Genomic DNA, 16,411 nt, shown 5'->3' on the forward strand with positions numbered 1-16,411 from the left:
TGCTCCAAGCACAGCTGGCCTCCACTCCAAACCTACACAACCTGCCAGCTCTGCAAACATCTTTGTTCTCCTCTCTGAGTGCTTTCCCAGCCCGTAATGCTCCCTCAGCTCAGTGGGAACCCCCCTGCAGATGCAGGACAGTGCACATGGAGCTGTGTGTGACAGCCGTGCCATCAGGGCTCAATGTTTTACACTGGAATTGTGGTGCTCTTCCTCAGAACGCAGTGACATACTTCAGACTGCCTGCCAAGAGAATGCAACAGCCCCAAGCTGGTTCTGGGAAGGGTTTTTCCTATGCACCAAGGAAATGAAGTGACAGCAAATTGCTGCAGGATTCCTCCAGTTGGGGTTGAATGCACATCTCTGCGCTTCATCATTTCAGTGAACAAGGCGAGCTTCACAGTGATGCTCAGCAAAAAGGGGAGCAGCACCAACCCACAGCTTTAACCCAGGAGAGGCACGTGGCTGATGCCCTAAGGCTGTGCTATTCCCTGCTGCAGGGATCTCTTCTAGAAAGACAAGAAACAAACCTGCCGCCTTAAAGGCTTCTGCTGAACACACGCTCCTACGCACGCCTGCATCCCGTGTGCATCCAAGGAACACTTTGGAAGGCTGTCTACCAAGAAAGATGAAATCTGATTTAAAACATCAACACTCAGAATCTAAGTCTCTCTACCTCTTCATTTTACTGGAAAGTGAATGATGTGTAGTTAACAGAAAATGGCCTGAAGATCCTTTCAGGTTCTCAGCTGATCTCCTCTAGAAATATCTGCTTGACAGAACCTTTCAAAGCCTGCTCTGTCAATAGAAAACATTCCACCAACCAACCCTGAAAACAAGAGAGAGAAAAAAATGGAAGAAGATTCTACCTGTGCAGTTCTGTGGGTATGGGACAGGCGTGGCAGGTTTTATTTTGCATACTTACTTCAAGCGCAAAAACTGTGATCCATCACAGGCATTAAAAACCATTTCCAATATCATTCCTACAGACTATTCATTGAAGACTTGGTGTTTCAATTTTCCTCTATGCCTAAAGCACAATCACTAAATGCATTTCACTCCATCAGATTCCGCTCCTGCCCCAGGCAATGTACCAACCCTCTCCTGCAGGCAGTGCCATCCCATGCAGTGTAAGCATCACGGCCACAACTCGCAAGTTCAAGCCAAAATACGCTTTCAGAAACACAGACATCAGTTCTTTTTTTAACCTAGACCCATTCATACCTTGTTTATGTCAGTTAGCATTTGCACCATCTCGCAGAAAGCCTCACTTTTATACAAAGATATATTATTCTAATATATATATATATATATATATATATCATCTCAGAAGAGCAAGGTCAAAGTTTCCAAACAGTTACAAAACGTTTCATGCAGTAAAAAGGACCAAATACTGTATTGAGACATCCCCAAATAGCTGCAGCATTACCATTAACCCACGACTTGCATCTAAAACACAGCAGCCCTAACCCCAACGTAGGAACTGTTACAGCAAAAGTGTTTGTTGACAGAAAATGAAGGAAAACGGCAATTACCCTAAAAGACATTTCAAGATTCTCTCCACCCCAGATATCCATTCCTGCATCGTAAGATCCTATCTCTTCAAAGTAGTTTCTGTCAATAGAAAATAGGCCACCAGCCATAGTAGGGGTCCTAGTTGAAAACAAACAGAAAAAAAAAAAAAAAAAAAAAAAAGAGGAAAAAGAAAAGAAAAGAAAAAATACCTTTTGAAAGACACTGTGGAATTCATCACGTGATACTACAGCACACATCTCCTCAGACATTTTGACTATCAATACATTCTACGCACAACAACTTCAATACAAAACACCACGCGGTTCCCCCGGCTCGCTGCCATGAGTTCAGGAGCACTGCAATGCTAAAGTGGATGGAATTTTGGCACTGCATCCACAACAGCACTTAAATCCAATCTGAGATGCTTAGAGAAGGGAGTTCAGTGCCTTAGCTTTGCCTTAGAGGGAGACTGAATGTGCATAACATTACCGGGCGTAATCTCTCCCAACAGGATTAGGGATCCTTACAACAGGCAAATCCCATCAGCGTGCAGCTCCTCCTGTAAAGCTGCCCTGCTTCCCCACACCGATGCCTGCTCCAAGCTTTGCAGCACCCAATGCCTACACCAGGGCCAGCAGCACAGCCCTGCGCTCCCACCCGGCCCTGCACACACAGGCTGGGAGCCGCTGTGCCACACAGCACTGGGTGCCCACAGGGCAGCACGGCCCAGGGCGCTGCTTTGAGCTCTCTGTGCAGTGCTGGGAGTGTCTGCTGCTCCCCAGCACACAGAGGCATCTGTGCCCTGAACCCACGCACACCACCACCACGCAGTGCTGCAGCTGTGGGGCAGTGGCTGAAGGCTGCGTGGCAGAAAAGGATCTGAGGATGCCAGCCAACAACCACTGACCATGAGCCAGCAGTGTGCCAAGAAGGCCAACGGCATCCTGGGCTGTGTCAGCAATAGTGTGACCAGCAGGAGGTGACTGTCCCTCTGGTGAGGCTGCAACTCAGATTTTGGACCACCTACCAGAAAGACATGGAGCTGCTGGAGCATGTCCACAGCAGGGCAGCAGAACTGTGTAAGGTCTGAGCAGAGTCCAACAGAGGTGCCTGAGGGAGCTGGGATGGGTCTTGTGGAGAAGAGGAGGCTCAGGGGAGACCTCACTGCTCCCTGCAAACCCTGACTGTGAGGGGGAGCTCAGCCTCTACTCCCAGGTAGCAGTGACAGGACAAGAGGTGACGGCTTCACATTGCACCAGGGGAGGGGAATGGTGGGTATGAGCAAGAATTTCTTCCCCAAAGAGCAGCTGGGCACTGGTAGAGCTGCCCATGGAGTGTGGGGGGTTCACCATCCCTGAGGGTGTCCCGGAGCCATGGGGATGTGGCACTGAGGTACATGGGCAGTGGGCATGGTGGAGGTGGACAGGGGATCCCAGAGGTCTTTTCCAACCTTAATGGGTCTGTGATTCTATGACAAGACAGCACCAGCACCTCTGCCCATCTGAAGTGCAGCTTCCACACTTGTGTTTGGTGACATCCTTATGCAAACACTGCTATCAATCAAGCTTCCAGGATTTTTTTTGCAAAACAACAAGTCAGTAAGAATGGTTAACGTGCAATTCAGGAAAACTAATTTAATAAAGCTGGAAACCTGCCTGCAGTCAGTTGCTACATGAGCAGGGGCAGCCTGCAGCCCCAAGCTTACCAACATTTCCTGTTTTCCCCATGCCCCCAGCTCAGCTCAGGTTGCCCAAGGAGGCTGTGGATGCCCCATCCCTGCAGGCATTCAAGGCCAGGCTGGATGTGGCTCTGGGCAGCCTGGGCTGCTGGTTGGCGACCTGCACACAGCAGGGGGTTGGGACTGGATGAGCACTGTGGGCCTTTGTAATCCAGCCCATTCTATGATTCTATGGTTCATTCCTGCCTGTTCCACCTGGCCCCAGCACAACCTCACCCCAGAGCTGAGATGCTACCACTGTAAAATGAGAGAGCTGAAAGAAATTTCTATGATTGGTTACTTAGTGTATACGTCCATGCAAAACTTATTTAAAATGAAACCAAAAGCAGAGTCAGCACTTGGTTTACTCATGGATTCAAATGTCTATCATGGGTTAGAAGTCGCTGTAAAAGCAAAGGAACCACTGTGTGCCACAGTGTTAAATAACTGAGGTGCAGCAGGCAGAGCTCGTCTTCGCTAAGTAAATTTAATGTTGCATAAACAGAATTGCAGAGCTCTCACTGTAAAAATAGCTGAAACAGTAATTTCAGCAAGAAGGAGCATCTCTGCAGTTTTTCTCAGTTTTGTGCTTATTAGTTCTGTTTTGCCTACTTGGAGTCACACTAGCAATACGGTGCTATGATTAATGCTAGCCATCATTCCAACCCAATTCTCATTTTCTTTTGGAGGCAGGTTTGCTTTTCCTTTCTGTGACTGTGAGCAGCAAGCAGGATTCCCATTCCTACGCTCGTCCCATTGCCTTCCCACAGAGAAGAGCAGAGCAGACAGGTGTTTAAGCCCCACTCTCCTGCATCCCAATGCTCCCAGCACCAGCTCCCAATGCTGCTCAGCCCAGCACCAGCCCACGTTACTTGCCCAAGGCAACCCCCTGCAAAGACTTCATCCCACTGCTGCCCAAAGCACTCACCTCAGCACCTACAGCACCAGCCAGAGCCTAAGAGGACAAATAAAATGAGCTCCTCACATTTCATCTTGTATTCTTTCCTCTTCCCAACTCATTTAATTGAGATTTTCTGGAACCTGTGACCAAGCTGCACTGCCCAGAGCCCTGTTCCAGTGTTCTCAGCTCTACCTGTGCAGCCACATGGATTCTGCCCCCAGGCAGCCCAATGGAACAGGAGGCTTTGCACTTCAGCTGACATGTTTTGCAAAGCCATGTACCAAGTGCACAAACCAGGTGTTATTCCAGTGACAGCAGAAGTGATAGCATTTAGAGAATAGAAACAGGACAAAATCTTTGAGGAACTTTAAAACAGCAATGAGTGACAGCAATGGTCCTTTACAGCTGGTGCTGAAACATGACAAGAAAAAAGTAAGGGGAAAAGTGCTAGGGGCTGAGGTGTGATGGCCAGCAAAGGAATAGTGTACGTGTGAGCAGCCACATCAGAACCCATTCTGTCTGAGGCAAGCATTGCTCATCAGTATGAGAGGCACCTATGAATTCTCACTGTTCTTTTTGCTAGAAACATGACAAACAATCCAACTTTTCTAATAGATTCCATTAAGAAAGTGCTTTTACAGCCATACTGCACGACAGGGAGATGTAGGGTTTCAATATCAGAGTCACTGCATTAATTAACCTTTTCCCATCAATTCCAGAGATTCCCGCAAGGACGGATATTTCAGTGAGCTGAAATATCTGACTTGTGAATTTAAGAGTTTCTTTAATTCCTTAAGCAAACAAACAAGCTGTGCTGCACATCCACTAATTAGAAAGGATCGTGTGCCTTCCCCTGAGGATAACACACGGTCTGTGCTTAACTCCCCCTTGGGTTTGATGGTCCCAGTGATGGGCGAAATCCATTCATGCCAACCAGTGGTCTCTTACTCTGATCTTTCCATTAAAAAATGTATATACAGTAACAATATATACACAAACAATACATTTTATATAAAATAATTAAAAGAATCACAGCATGGTTGGGTTGGAAGGGACCCCTCAGCCCCAGCCCTGCTGTGGGCTGGCTGCCCCCCAGCTCAGGCTGCCCAGGGCCCATCCACAGCCTGGGGCATCTCCAGGGATGGGGCAGCTCAGCTCTGAGCAGTGCCACGGCCTCTCTGCACTCACAGGTTGATAATGTCTAATCTGCATTACGGTATTAAATGTAAAAAGTCACAGTAGGAATTTATCACTGTTATTACGACAGGTAAGAATTTGAGTAAAACACTTTTTCTGATTACATGGCTTTTTAGTGTAATAAAACGCAGGATTTGAGTGCAATGATTACATTACACATACAAGCACATAAGTCACTGATCTTTATGCATTCTGTGCTTATTCCATCGATTGCAAAGAAAAAAAGATGAATGCACACATATTCAATCTTCATGAGACTGAAATAATGTTATAGAACAGGGAAGGGAATGCAAAAAAAATGAAGTCAGCAGCTTGTTCCCAAATGGTTGGTGTGGGTTTGGCTTTTACTTATTTTTGGCCTCTCATCTTTAGAACAGACAAGGAGCAGCATTTGCCAAAAGCCTTCGGAACTCAACTGAAATATTCCACTTCTTCTCGTTGGATGCAGAGTTCACTTTTGTGATTCTGACACCTCAAGACTGATTTACTGCCACAATCTCTCAGATTGCTTTTGATAAGCATTTCCAGATAGTGGCCAGCAGTGAAAGCAGCCGATGACTTATTAAATGTCATCTCCCATATGAAGACTGTTACACCTCTTCTCAGTGTTCACCAGCTGCCAGTGTTTCCAGGAGAAATCTCACATGCTGTTTTTGACCAAAAAGTCTCTGCTGCATGTTCAGAAAGGGCACCTGTGCCTAAAAGCTAACAGCTTGCATCCCAGGCAGCCCAATTACAGCACCTTTGGAGCCACCACCTCCCTCTCAAATACTTGTTACAGGGATAATTAGAGGACGTGCTGCATTGTTCATTAACTCCTGACCCTTCACTAACACCCATCTTCACCTGGAGGGCTCCCAAAACACCAGGCAATCACCAGCTACAAGTCAGCGAGGAAAGGATGAAAAGCTGCTTTGCTTTAATAACTCTAGGAGTCAGTTACGTGTATGATTCCGGATTAACTTTAAGTACTGCTTCCCTTCTGCCCATCTTTCAAAGCTTCCTAAGTCGGCACAGAAGGGCTGGAGCAAAGCCAAGGGTGTTGGAGGAGCAGCCAGCAGTGCCAGCCAGCACAGCGTGAGGGCCTGCAGCTCATTATGACAATTAACACTGTGAACCTAACACACACTTCAGGCTTAACTGGGTAAGGAACTGGAAAGCAAGGTGGTTCCAGAGATGGTCTGATGAGAAAGAGATGTAAAACATCCAGCACTTCTCTGAGCTCCGGCTTTGAAAGAATTAAAGTGACACATTTTGGCCACTGTCAGTATCAGCAGATCCGAAAAGTTTTTCTGTGCCCACCCTCTGCCTTACCTGGAAACTTTGCAAAGGTTTGCTGGGAACTGCCATCCCCTGAGCTGCCTCTCTCCTAATCTGCCTGTTGCCCACAATCAGGGGTTTGCAGGACTAGAATTCTTTCTACTTCATCACAGCTCTTTAGACAGGTTTGAAACTATTACATCCACTTATTACAACTTAATTTTTTTTTTTTTTAATTTTTCTTTCAGTTCTCATGAAGATGACAGAAGCTATTGGAGCTGAGCAAATAACCCATGGCAAGTAATGTATTCAATCTGCTTGGTTTCAACTTCATTTAGAACTTTCCTCGAGGTTTTGTTACAGACTTTGGTTTCAGCAATTAGGAGGAGGTCAGGAAGGCTCAGAGGAACTCAGGATATATTCTTAAATCAGTTTTGACTGGGCATGCACTGTCATTGTTGTTATTTTATAGGCAATAAGTATGTATTTTAAGAAATGCAGACCATAACCAAATGCTTGGATTAAATATCCAAAATTTTGCTTTTCAGAAATATGTTCTAGTATTTGTTTTAAATCATGAGAACACCAATGTCTCGTGATTTATACAAGTTCAACAAGGCTACTTGCCGATAACAAACACAGAATGAAGCTCAATACTTAGAAAGCAAGTATTATTTTGAATTATTGAACGTTCTAAAGGAAATATTGATAGTTTTCTCAGCTCTGATAGTTATCTGATGGTTACATTACAGCATTAAGGACAAGGCAGATGTTGGTGTTTTCTGCCTCAGCAATCTGGCATATATTCTCCAATACTGCAGCAAAACCTTCAGTATTAAGTATCATCATCTACATACAGCAAAGCCAAACACCCCAGTACTCCATTTCCCCTCCTTACCTTACAGGCAAGGTCCTGTCCCCCTTCCTCCTGTCCATTTCCCTCTGAGGCACGGGATACCAGCGGAAGTTCAGCTTCCAGTTGAACCCTCCATAAGTCATATCTGACCCAGCCATGTACTCAAACGTGTCATCACTGATCACGTCGATGATTGGGCACACAACAGTCCTCCTGTGAGAAAAAAAATAAAAGGCATTTGAAAACAAAATTGTTGTTTGAATCCCCCCACTGTTTTATTCTGTGGCTCCTCTGCAGGAAAGCTCTGTTCAGCAGTGCCCTGCAACAGGACATGGCATAAACCAGAACCCAGGAAGTTCCATTCGAACAGGAAGAAAAACTTCTTAACCTGCATGGTGGCTGGCAGGAGGAGTCTCCTTCCCTGCATATATTTGTACCCACCTGGACACTGCGTGCAGTGCAGCTGCTGTAGGGAACTCCTGCAGGAGTTGGGCTATGGGGCTCCAGAGGTCCCTTCCAGCCCCTAAGGTTCTGTGGTTCAGTATGTTTAGATATAAATTTTATAGAATCCTCTATCTTCCTGCAAAATAAATCTTTCTTTTTCAGTTCAATGAATGTTTTTTTTTCATTTTGATTGCTTTAGTAGCATGGCACTCGAAGGACGGCCCAGAGCCCCAGCTGATGTTGCAAGGATCTGCTGTCCCCCACCCTCCTCTCACCTGTCCTCCCGGATCCTGGCCAGCAATGGCTCCAGCCAGCCACGGGTGCACTCACAGTGTGCATCCAGGAAGGTGACCACCTGCCCCTGGGCAGCCGCTGCCCCCCGCAGCCGTGCGCGGATCAGCCCCGACCGCTGCTCCATCCGGAGGATCTTCACTGGGACCTCCAGCTTCTTCACGTAGTTCTCTAAGGAGGCCTTCAGAAATTCTGCCAAAGGCAATGGAAAAAAAAATAATAATAATAGAGAAACATTATGTGCCGAGATCCTGGCACTGCTGCCCTGAGCTGAGGTGCCCCAGGCCATGGATGGGCTCTGGGCAACTTGAGCTGGGAAGCAGTCAGTCCACACCTGGGGCTGTGACCTCCCTTCCAACCCAACCCAACCCAACAACCCAACCCAACCCAACTCAACCATGGTTCTATGGCCTTTAAGGTCTCTTCCAAGCCTTCTATGGCTCTCTGATCTTTCAGGTCCCTTGCAATGCAACAATTCTATGATTTGATGATCTTTAAGGTCCCTTCCAACCCAACTGTTCTATGGTTTGATGATCTTTAAGGTCCCTTCCAACCCAACTGTTCTATGGTTTGATGATCTTTAAGGTCCCTTCCAACCCAACCATTCTACGGTTTGATGATCTTTAAGGTCCCTTCCAACCCAACTGTTCTATTGTTTGTTACAGCTAGGTTCAGCAACTCTTGAGGGCTCCAAATGCAGCGGCAGAACATACGTGTCATGCTCTGCCCTGCCAGGGACCAACACTGGCACAGTGCAGGAAACTGCTCCTGACACATGCAGAGTTTTTTTGAAGAGCAAGAGCAGAGCTACAAAGGTTCATGCTGGAACGTAGCTCTGTGCAGCCACAAAGCACACATCCACGAGTGCACACATCGACCTGAGCACCTCAGGAAAACATCACAGAGATAAAAGGATCTTCAGGTAAGTCACAGTCTGTTTCCCAGTAATAAATCAGCAATCAGTATCGGGTGTAAGATGATTACACTTCTGCTCATTCGTATATGGCTTAATATGACTACAACTATTTTTGATAAATTGCACCATTTGGGCCCTCTAGGACTAGTCTTTGGGCACAGAGAAGTAACAAGCCTGTATGTTTTCTGAAGCAGGGAAAAACAGGACAGTGAGTACAGTGAAATTAGTGCTACACAGAGCAGAAGTAAAGGATGGCTTGGCTTGCACCCTCCTTGCATTAAATGGTTGCAACTGGATGTTGCATTTGGCTGCACCAGGGAACACCGCTCGTTGCCCCATCCATCCCATTCACGGAATGCAACAAAAGGGAGACGGGGGAAGGGATTCTGCCTTCTGCAGCAACACGCAGTGACAAAGCACAGCACAAAGGCTTGCTAACAGTTTCCTGCAGCACCCACCCCTCTCGCTGGCATCGTCCACCAGGATGATCTCGGCAAGCAGGCGGCGCGGGGAGCGGGCGACCACGCTGTGCACAGTGCGCAGCAGGGTGCTCCAGGCCTCGTTGTGGAACACGATGACCACGCTGGTGTTTGGGAGCTCGTCAGGGTACACTTTGGTCTTGCACCTGCCAAAAAAATACAGGAGAAAGAAAAAAAAAAAAAGTGAATCCAGAAGATTCCTAATGAGCTCTACCAACAGGAAGGTCGGAAGGAATCTTCATACGCATGAATTCTTTAGGAGGAGCTCCTCCAGTACATCAAACCTCTCTGTTAAGAGCCAGGAAAACAAATGAGCCAGGTCCCTGCAGTGAAATCAGCCTGTCCATATAGTTTCTTTCATAAACATCACCTACTGTAGCAACACTCACTTTAATCTCTTCTTCTGAATCACTGCCATTAAAAAAGTACGTGAAATCGTGATAATAGCTTTCAAAATGCAAGACGAACTGATAATACAGAACACTGAATATCACTGCATTCTGCAGAACAGGCAAAAGGTTCACGAGATGTCACTGAACAGCAGATCTGACTGCAGAAGGTATGGCATTAATAGAAACCATACATACACAGGTGTGAGTATGAACACATATAAACATATGCACGCACAGAGCTATGTAACGGCTTTGACATCATTTGGATGGAGACCACCATTCATGCTGGTCGCCATCCCACCTTTCCAACTTCAGCCATCTTTTTATATCTAGACATCAATTACGATTTAGATTCAGAGTTCACACAGAAAAAGTTCATCACTGTCTGCTGTGATAGAACAAGGGAAAATGGCTTCAAGCTGAAAGAGGTAGACTTAGGTTAGATAAAAGGAAAAAGTCTTCTGCAGTGAGGGTGGTGAGGCACTGGTACAGGCTGCTCAGAGATGTGGTGGATGCCCCATCCCTGGAGACTTTCAAGGTAAGGCTGGACCAGGACCTGGGCAACCTGACCTAGCTGCGGTGTCTCTGCTGATTGCAGTGGAGCTGGACTAGGTGACCTTTACAGGTTTCTTCCAGTTCTATGGATTCTATGATTCTGTCATCATCCATGACAACAGAGGTGCCTAAAAGAGCAAATGCTCAGCAGAACAGTGTGTCCAAAATCAGACATTCTGAACTGATCCAATTCCAAGGCACACTGAATGGGTATACATGAAGCTGGCATAAATTCTGCTTGTCCCACAGTTCACAACAATCGCTTGAATTGTATTTAGAACAGACTCAATTTTGAAAACTGGGAGAGAGCAGCTATATGGGATTGTTTACAGATGTCCAGACACGGGCATTAGCAGCTAAAGGCCAGGACACAAAGAGGCAGGTATCTCCTTGTTTGCAGCTTTTCACCAACTTTGATCACAGAATCATACAATCCCCTGAGTTGGAAGGGACCCATGAAGTGTGAAGTCCTTCTCTGGCAGCCCTGGCTCCATTCACAGCAACAGGCCCTGCTGCTCACCTTCTCCTTAGCATCCCAGACACTTCCAGGCTGGGATTATCCCCTCTGGGGGAGGATTATTCAATTTCCAAATGACTTCATCCTGCTGCTTGGCTATGTGTAGTTTCTCAGCCACATCAAGCGATGAACTGGGATTTGTTGATATCTGGTCCGCTGATCAGAGGCTAAATTAAATCTATTCACTTTGCTTAATTTGGGTCATTTGATTTCAGTAGAAAATGTAAATGCATGTACTTTGTCTATATTATGGTATTAAATCCATATTTCAGTAGATTACTGCAGTGCTCAGCCCACCCAGAGGAGCATTTAGTCTGCTCCGGGTGGCAAAATGGGCCCCATGCTGATTTCCACCCCATAGCATGCAGTCATCAAATCTGAAAGGTGCTCTCAGAGGGGCAGTTCTACAGGAAGCTGAACTTTCTTCAGCTTTCTGGGAGTTTCTGGAAACACACCTGCAAAAGTAAAGGGCTGGCTGTGCAAAGGGGAGGCCAAGAGCAAGGCATCACATAAGCAGCAACACTGTGAACAAAGATAAAATTGGGGATTGTCTGCATTTGTGCTTTGGCTATCACTAATGTTTTGGTGTGCTTTTTGAGCTCAAGGGATAGCTCATGTTGCATTTTATTTCTTACAGAATATTCACAGAAACATGGAATGGTTTGGGATGGCAGTGACCTTAAAGACCATAGAATCACAGAATGGTTGGGTTGGAAGGGAGCTTAAAGATCATAGAACTATAGAATGGTTGAGTTGGAAGAGCCCTTAAAGATCACAGAACCATGGAATGGTTGGGTTGGAAGGGGCCTTAACCATCAAAGAACCATGGAATGGCTGGGCTGGAAGGGACCCACCCCTGCTGTAGGCTGACTGCCCCTACAAGCTCAGGCTGCCCACAGCCCCTCTCCCTGGAAAGAAGTGACCTAAGGATCAAATTTTAAATAAGCAGCTGTTCTGGAGCAGACAAACTGCGCAGACACAAAGTCATTAGTGCTTGCTAATTGATGAGTGTGACAGAGGTGATTCCTGTACTGGCTGCTGGGTTGACCTCAGTCCACCAGCACTGATCCCATGGTGAGAACATTCATTGCCTGGATTCAGTAAGTCCATGAGCTTGTTGACCTGCTGGCTACCTAACACTTGCAAGCTGCTCACGTATCTCCCATGAAGGCAACGTGCTGCTGCTCCCTGGGTCCTATGCCAGCACTCAGCTCTGGAAGCTAAACAAGACGTGCCAGTACTGCTACAGCCATGCATCATGTGTGAAATCTCCATCACAGCACCGCTCACCTGGAGGTGTTTGTAACCATACAGAAGATAACATCTCTCCTTCACTGCAAGCACTGCACTGACACACACTGCACTTTTTCTGCTTCAGGAACACACAGCTCGCTGAAGGAGAGATAAAGGTAAGCCATGCCCTGCTCACACAGCCATCAGATCTGAGGACTGCCACTCCACCACCCCGAAACTCCTTACAATGCACACTAGTTGTTAACACACACTGATGCTGGCAAGCCTTCCCCAGAAACTCTGGTTTTCCTTCTGCACTCATCAGATGTTACTTTATAAATACACATGAAGTAAATACAGCTGTTTAAATGCAGGAAAAACACATTTTCCAAGATCAGTAATATGGAAACAGTGAGACTATTTACCATCCTTCCCGTTGGCTGTGTGCAAATTGCACGAACATGAAGGGCTGTGCTGTGATTTTTCTCTTCCAGAATTATATTGAGGCTCTCAGGAAAGAAAATCAAGGCAGAAAATCATGCAGGAAAGCAAAACACTTGGAGGGAAAATGAGAACGTAACCAGTAAGCAGAATTTATTATGCAGTATTTGCAATATGGTGCATTAGGGAACATAAAGAACAGTGTTAAATAGATGTAGTTGATACGAGCTGGGGGATTTTGATGATTATTTAGTCATTACCCACTATTACCTTGCATTACTGTGAATATAAAGATGGAAACACATAGAAAAGGTGTGTAACACTGGATGTTGGTGCAATCCTGAATGTGTTTTCTAGAAGTTGCACTTTGGAGCACCACCTGGCTACCTGCAGTCAGCAGTGCTTCGTTTCTATGTAAGTGATAACGTTTGTGCTCAGAGAATCCTGCTGCCTGAAACACAGCTCTCTCCTGTATACTGCACATAAGACCTATGAGGAAATTTAAACTGCTGTAAGGAAATGCATGGTACAACATTATGGGCAGGAGAAAAGCCCACTGGAGCAGCTGCATAAAACAAGAGACTTGGTTTAGGCCTAATTTGTCCCCTCTCCCCACTGCAAACCCTACCTCTGCCACCTGCCCCATCCCTTCAGCACACACCTGTTGGAGCTCTGCTTCAATACATTCACTTGAACTGCACCAGTTCCTGTTTTAAAACTGAAATTAATGCAAATGAAAGGTAAATAGAAAATAATTGAAAAGGAATTTATTTCACTTAGAGCGCCAGGACTGCAGCCGCGCTGTCTCACTGAATTTTATTGTATCAATAAGTCCCAGAGCCAATCAATTTTTATAGCCAGCAGATGAAGGATGTGAAGATGCATGAAAATTGTTTTCCGGTGTTTCATTACAGAGTACAAGCAGGTTTGCACTTGGTAGGAGCAACCCTTCACTCATCCTTCCAGCTATCAGTGCTCATAAAGCTCCAGGTATAGCCCTGAATATCAAATATTCCTCTGGGATTTTCCAACCAAACTCTGCTTTGAGATCTTAAAAATCACTTCCCAAGTTGTTTACTGAATGCTCAAAGTTGTTTTCATATGTTGAGGAAGGCCACAATTACACAACACAGCATTATTAAAAGCAAAGAACCCGCAGTCAATACTGCAGATCTGCCATCCTGAGCCTTCCAGCAGACAGCTCAGGGCATTTTCACCTTACCTCGAAGTGGAAGCATCAATACCCCCACAAACCTGCACACAGTAGCAGTTGTTGTCCGGCATGCAGCTAAATTCAGGACAAACTCGTACCAGAGCTCACAGCTCATCACATAAGGCTTTCCTGGACAGCTTTTCATCATTGGTTTTGCTCCATTTCCAGCGCTGCTTTATATGATAGCGTTGCTGAATCTTCTCCACTTTACAATACCAGGCTAACCTCAACCTTCCACTACTTTTTGATGTATTCTTCTAAAATATTTTAGCAAGTATTAACTCTGATCCCCAAATCCCTTGCTCACACCTGCAGTACAGGAAACAAGACACCACTGCATCCATCCCAAAATGCCTGGCAGAGCAGACATACCCTGATGCTAATGCTCTGTATAAGGCTCTCCTGGAGCTTTCAGTAACAAAGGGAACTCTCTCTGCATGCCATCAGCAATATCAAAGCACAGGAGGTCAGTGGGGTGGGACAGCAGCCCACAGAGACATGGCTGAGCATCACACCAGCCCTTACCAGATGGGCACAGCCCCACTGCAGCCAGATGCCCGCTGAGATGCAGCTGCAGCTTCTGCCACCTGCCCAGGGCAGACCACCCTTTAGTTCTAATTGCAGTTAGTATGGGATTTATGCTGCTTTAGTCTTACAGCAACCCCTTTTCTAGACATAACTGATGGCACCATAAGCAATGTTGTTCCATCATAAAACAGTTATTAAGGAAGTATATATAAAGAAGCCAGGACAGCCACCCCCACGCAGCCAAGAGGTGGCACAGGGAGCACAGCCCTGCTCTTGGCCACCAGTGAGCATCAAAACCTGGCCAGCAGCCACAGGCACTTAGCCAAGAGTGGGGGGTACCTTCTCCACTCTCCAGCAGCACTTCTGTCCTTTTGGTACAGAGAAGTTGCCCCCATTTCCAGAGGAACAGCAGTAAGCCACTTGGATTTAACCCTGCAGTACAAACACAGCCCTGCTGAGCACTCACACTTTCTTTTTCTCCTCCTGCACGTGGGTGTTTTGCTGCTGGTGCCTGACCCGAATTGCCTCCCCTTGCGCCTGTGTTCTGTCACACAGAGCAGGCTCTGCTTGGCACACATGTAACATCCTCATCTCTGCACTGCTCACTCCGTGCCAAGACCACAAATAACTGACTGTCACCGTGATAAAGTAATTGGAGGAGCAGCATTTTCCACTAAGCAATAGCAATGCAAAGCCAAACAAAGCAAAGCTCTGGTCTTACAGGGCTTTAGGAGCAACCCAAAGCCCACTGTGAGAAGTGCTCCAGCAGCCTGAGCACACCTGGCAGAGCTCAGAGGTCCCCCTGCATCCCTCATCAGCGCTATGGCACCGTAGCATCTTTAAATTCAGCAGCAATCCCATACATAAGGACCTCACAGAGGCCAGAGCTGCTTTGGCAGTGTGGGGAGCCATGAGCTCAGCAATTTGGAAGAAGCTGATGGGACTGCAGGGGTTGTAGGCACCTCCTGAGGCACTGCTGCCAACCTGACATCAGGAATTGCCTTCCATGTTGTGCAGGTTACCCATGGCAGCTTTCCTCCCTGCAGGCAGTTACCCCAGGTAACTCTCCCTCCACGTACACAAGGCAAAATAATTCCTACTGTGTCATTCACAAACATTTTCTAGCTGAAAGCACTGATCAATTTCTCTCTGACCTTCCTTGTTTAGGGATGGTTTAGAACTTCTCTATGCATAACTTTATACGCACAGTAAAACATTTAAAAACAAGTTAGCTTTTACTGATAGGAAGCTGTAAGCAGATAAAACCTGAACGCACTTCAGTGACCGCTTTGAGCTGGAAGAAGAAATAAGGCAAGACTTCATGGCATGAGACAAATGGACTCGATGCAACCATCAGAAATCAAAATAATTGGCTCTCCCTTCTCAGGGCTGAACTGGATGCTCCCTGCCCAGGCACAGGGCTGGAGGCACTGAAGGACTTCAGGCAGCGATTGCTGCTCTTTCTTCATCCAAAGCCCCTTCCCTGCTCTGAGCACACAGGGCCACACAGCAGCCAAGGCTTTGGACTGGAAGAAGGCAGCATAAAACCATAGCACTGTGCTCAAGCCAGAGCAACAATTAAGAAAAAGTTGAGGCTAAGCAAGATGACGATGAAAGCACTGCTTCTGCTTCTCATGTTTTGTACCATGCTCTTTCTAAGAGGCCTCCTAGACATGCAATGACCGTGTTTGGACAAACCCACCACCAAGTGACCACCAGAGCTGCACTATAATAAAGTGCCAGAGCAGCAGCTGAGCACCTTCAGTCCTTAAGAAGTCTGCTTACTGCTTATTATGACTATTGCCTGAAATTTAACAATGGATTCTCTTACCTTCATCTGAAGTGGCATTGTTGGGGTAAGTCCCTTAATATTCCCAGCTATCCATAAGTCTCAGGCAACAAGGCCAGCCAGATCCGAGCACGGTTGTCAAGGATAACCCCCAGAAGAGCTTCTGA

The 16,411-nt window shown here is 46.5% G+C and overlaps 1 protein-coding gene across 5 annotated transcripts in view; it reads right to left on the reverse strand.

Annotated features, from left to right (window-relative positions):
* Positions 1-16,411, reverse strand: part of GALNT13 (polypeptide N-acetylgalactosaminyltransferase 13) — an 83,108-nt gene that overhangs the window by 30,970 nt on the left and 35,727 nt on the right. For all 5 annotated transcript variants that reach the window (XM_090143449.1, XM_090143447.1, XM_090143446.1 and 2 more), the window contains exons 5-8: positions 9,556-9,722; positions 8,166-8,373; positions 7,489-7,659; positions 1,536-1,653 (exon numbers count right to left, since the gene is read on the reverse strand). In XM_090143449.1, coding sequence (XP_089999575.1) covers positions 1,536-1,653; positions 7,489-7,659; positions 8,166-8,373; positions 9,556-9,722 — 664 coding nt within the window. The remainder of the gene's footprint in view (positions 1-1,535; positions 1,654-7,488; positions 7,660-8,165; positions 8,374-9,555; positions 9,723-16,411) is intronic.

Source organism: Phasianus colchicus, chromosome 7, assembly GCF_987193195.1.
Source record: "Phasianus colchicus chromosome 7, bPhaCol1.hap1.1, whole genome shotgun sequence".
NCBI lineage: Eukaryota > Metazoa > Chordata > Aves > Galliformes > Phasianidae > Phasianus > Phasianus colchicus.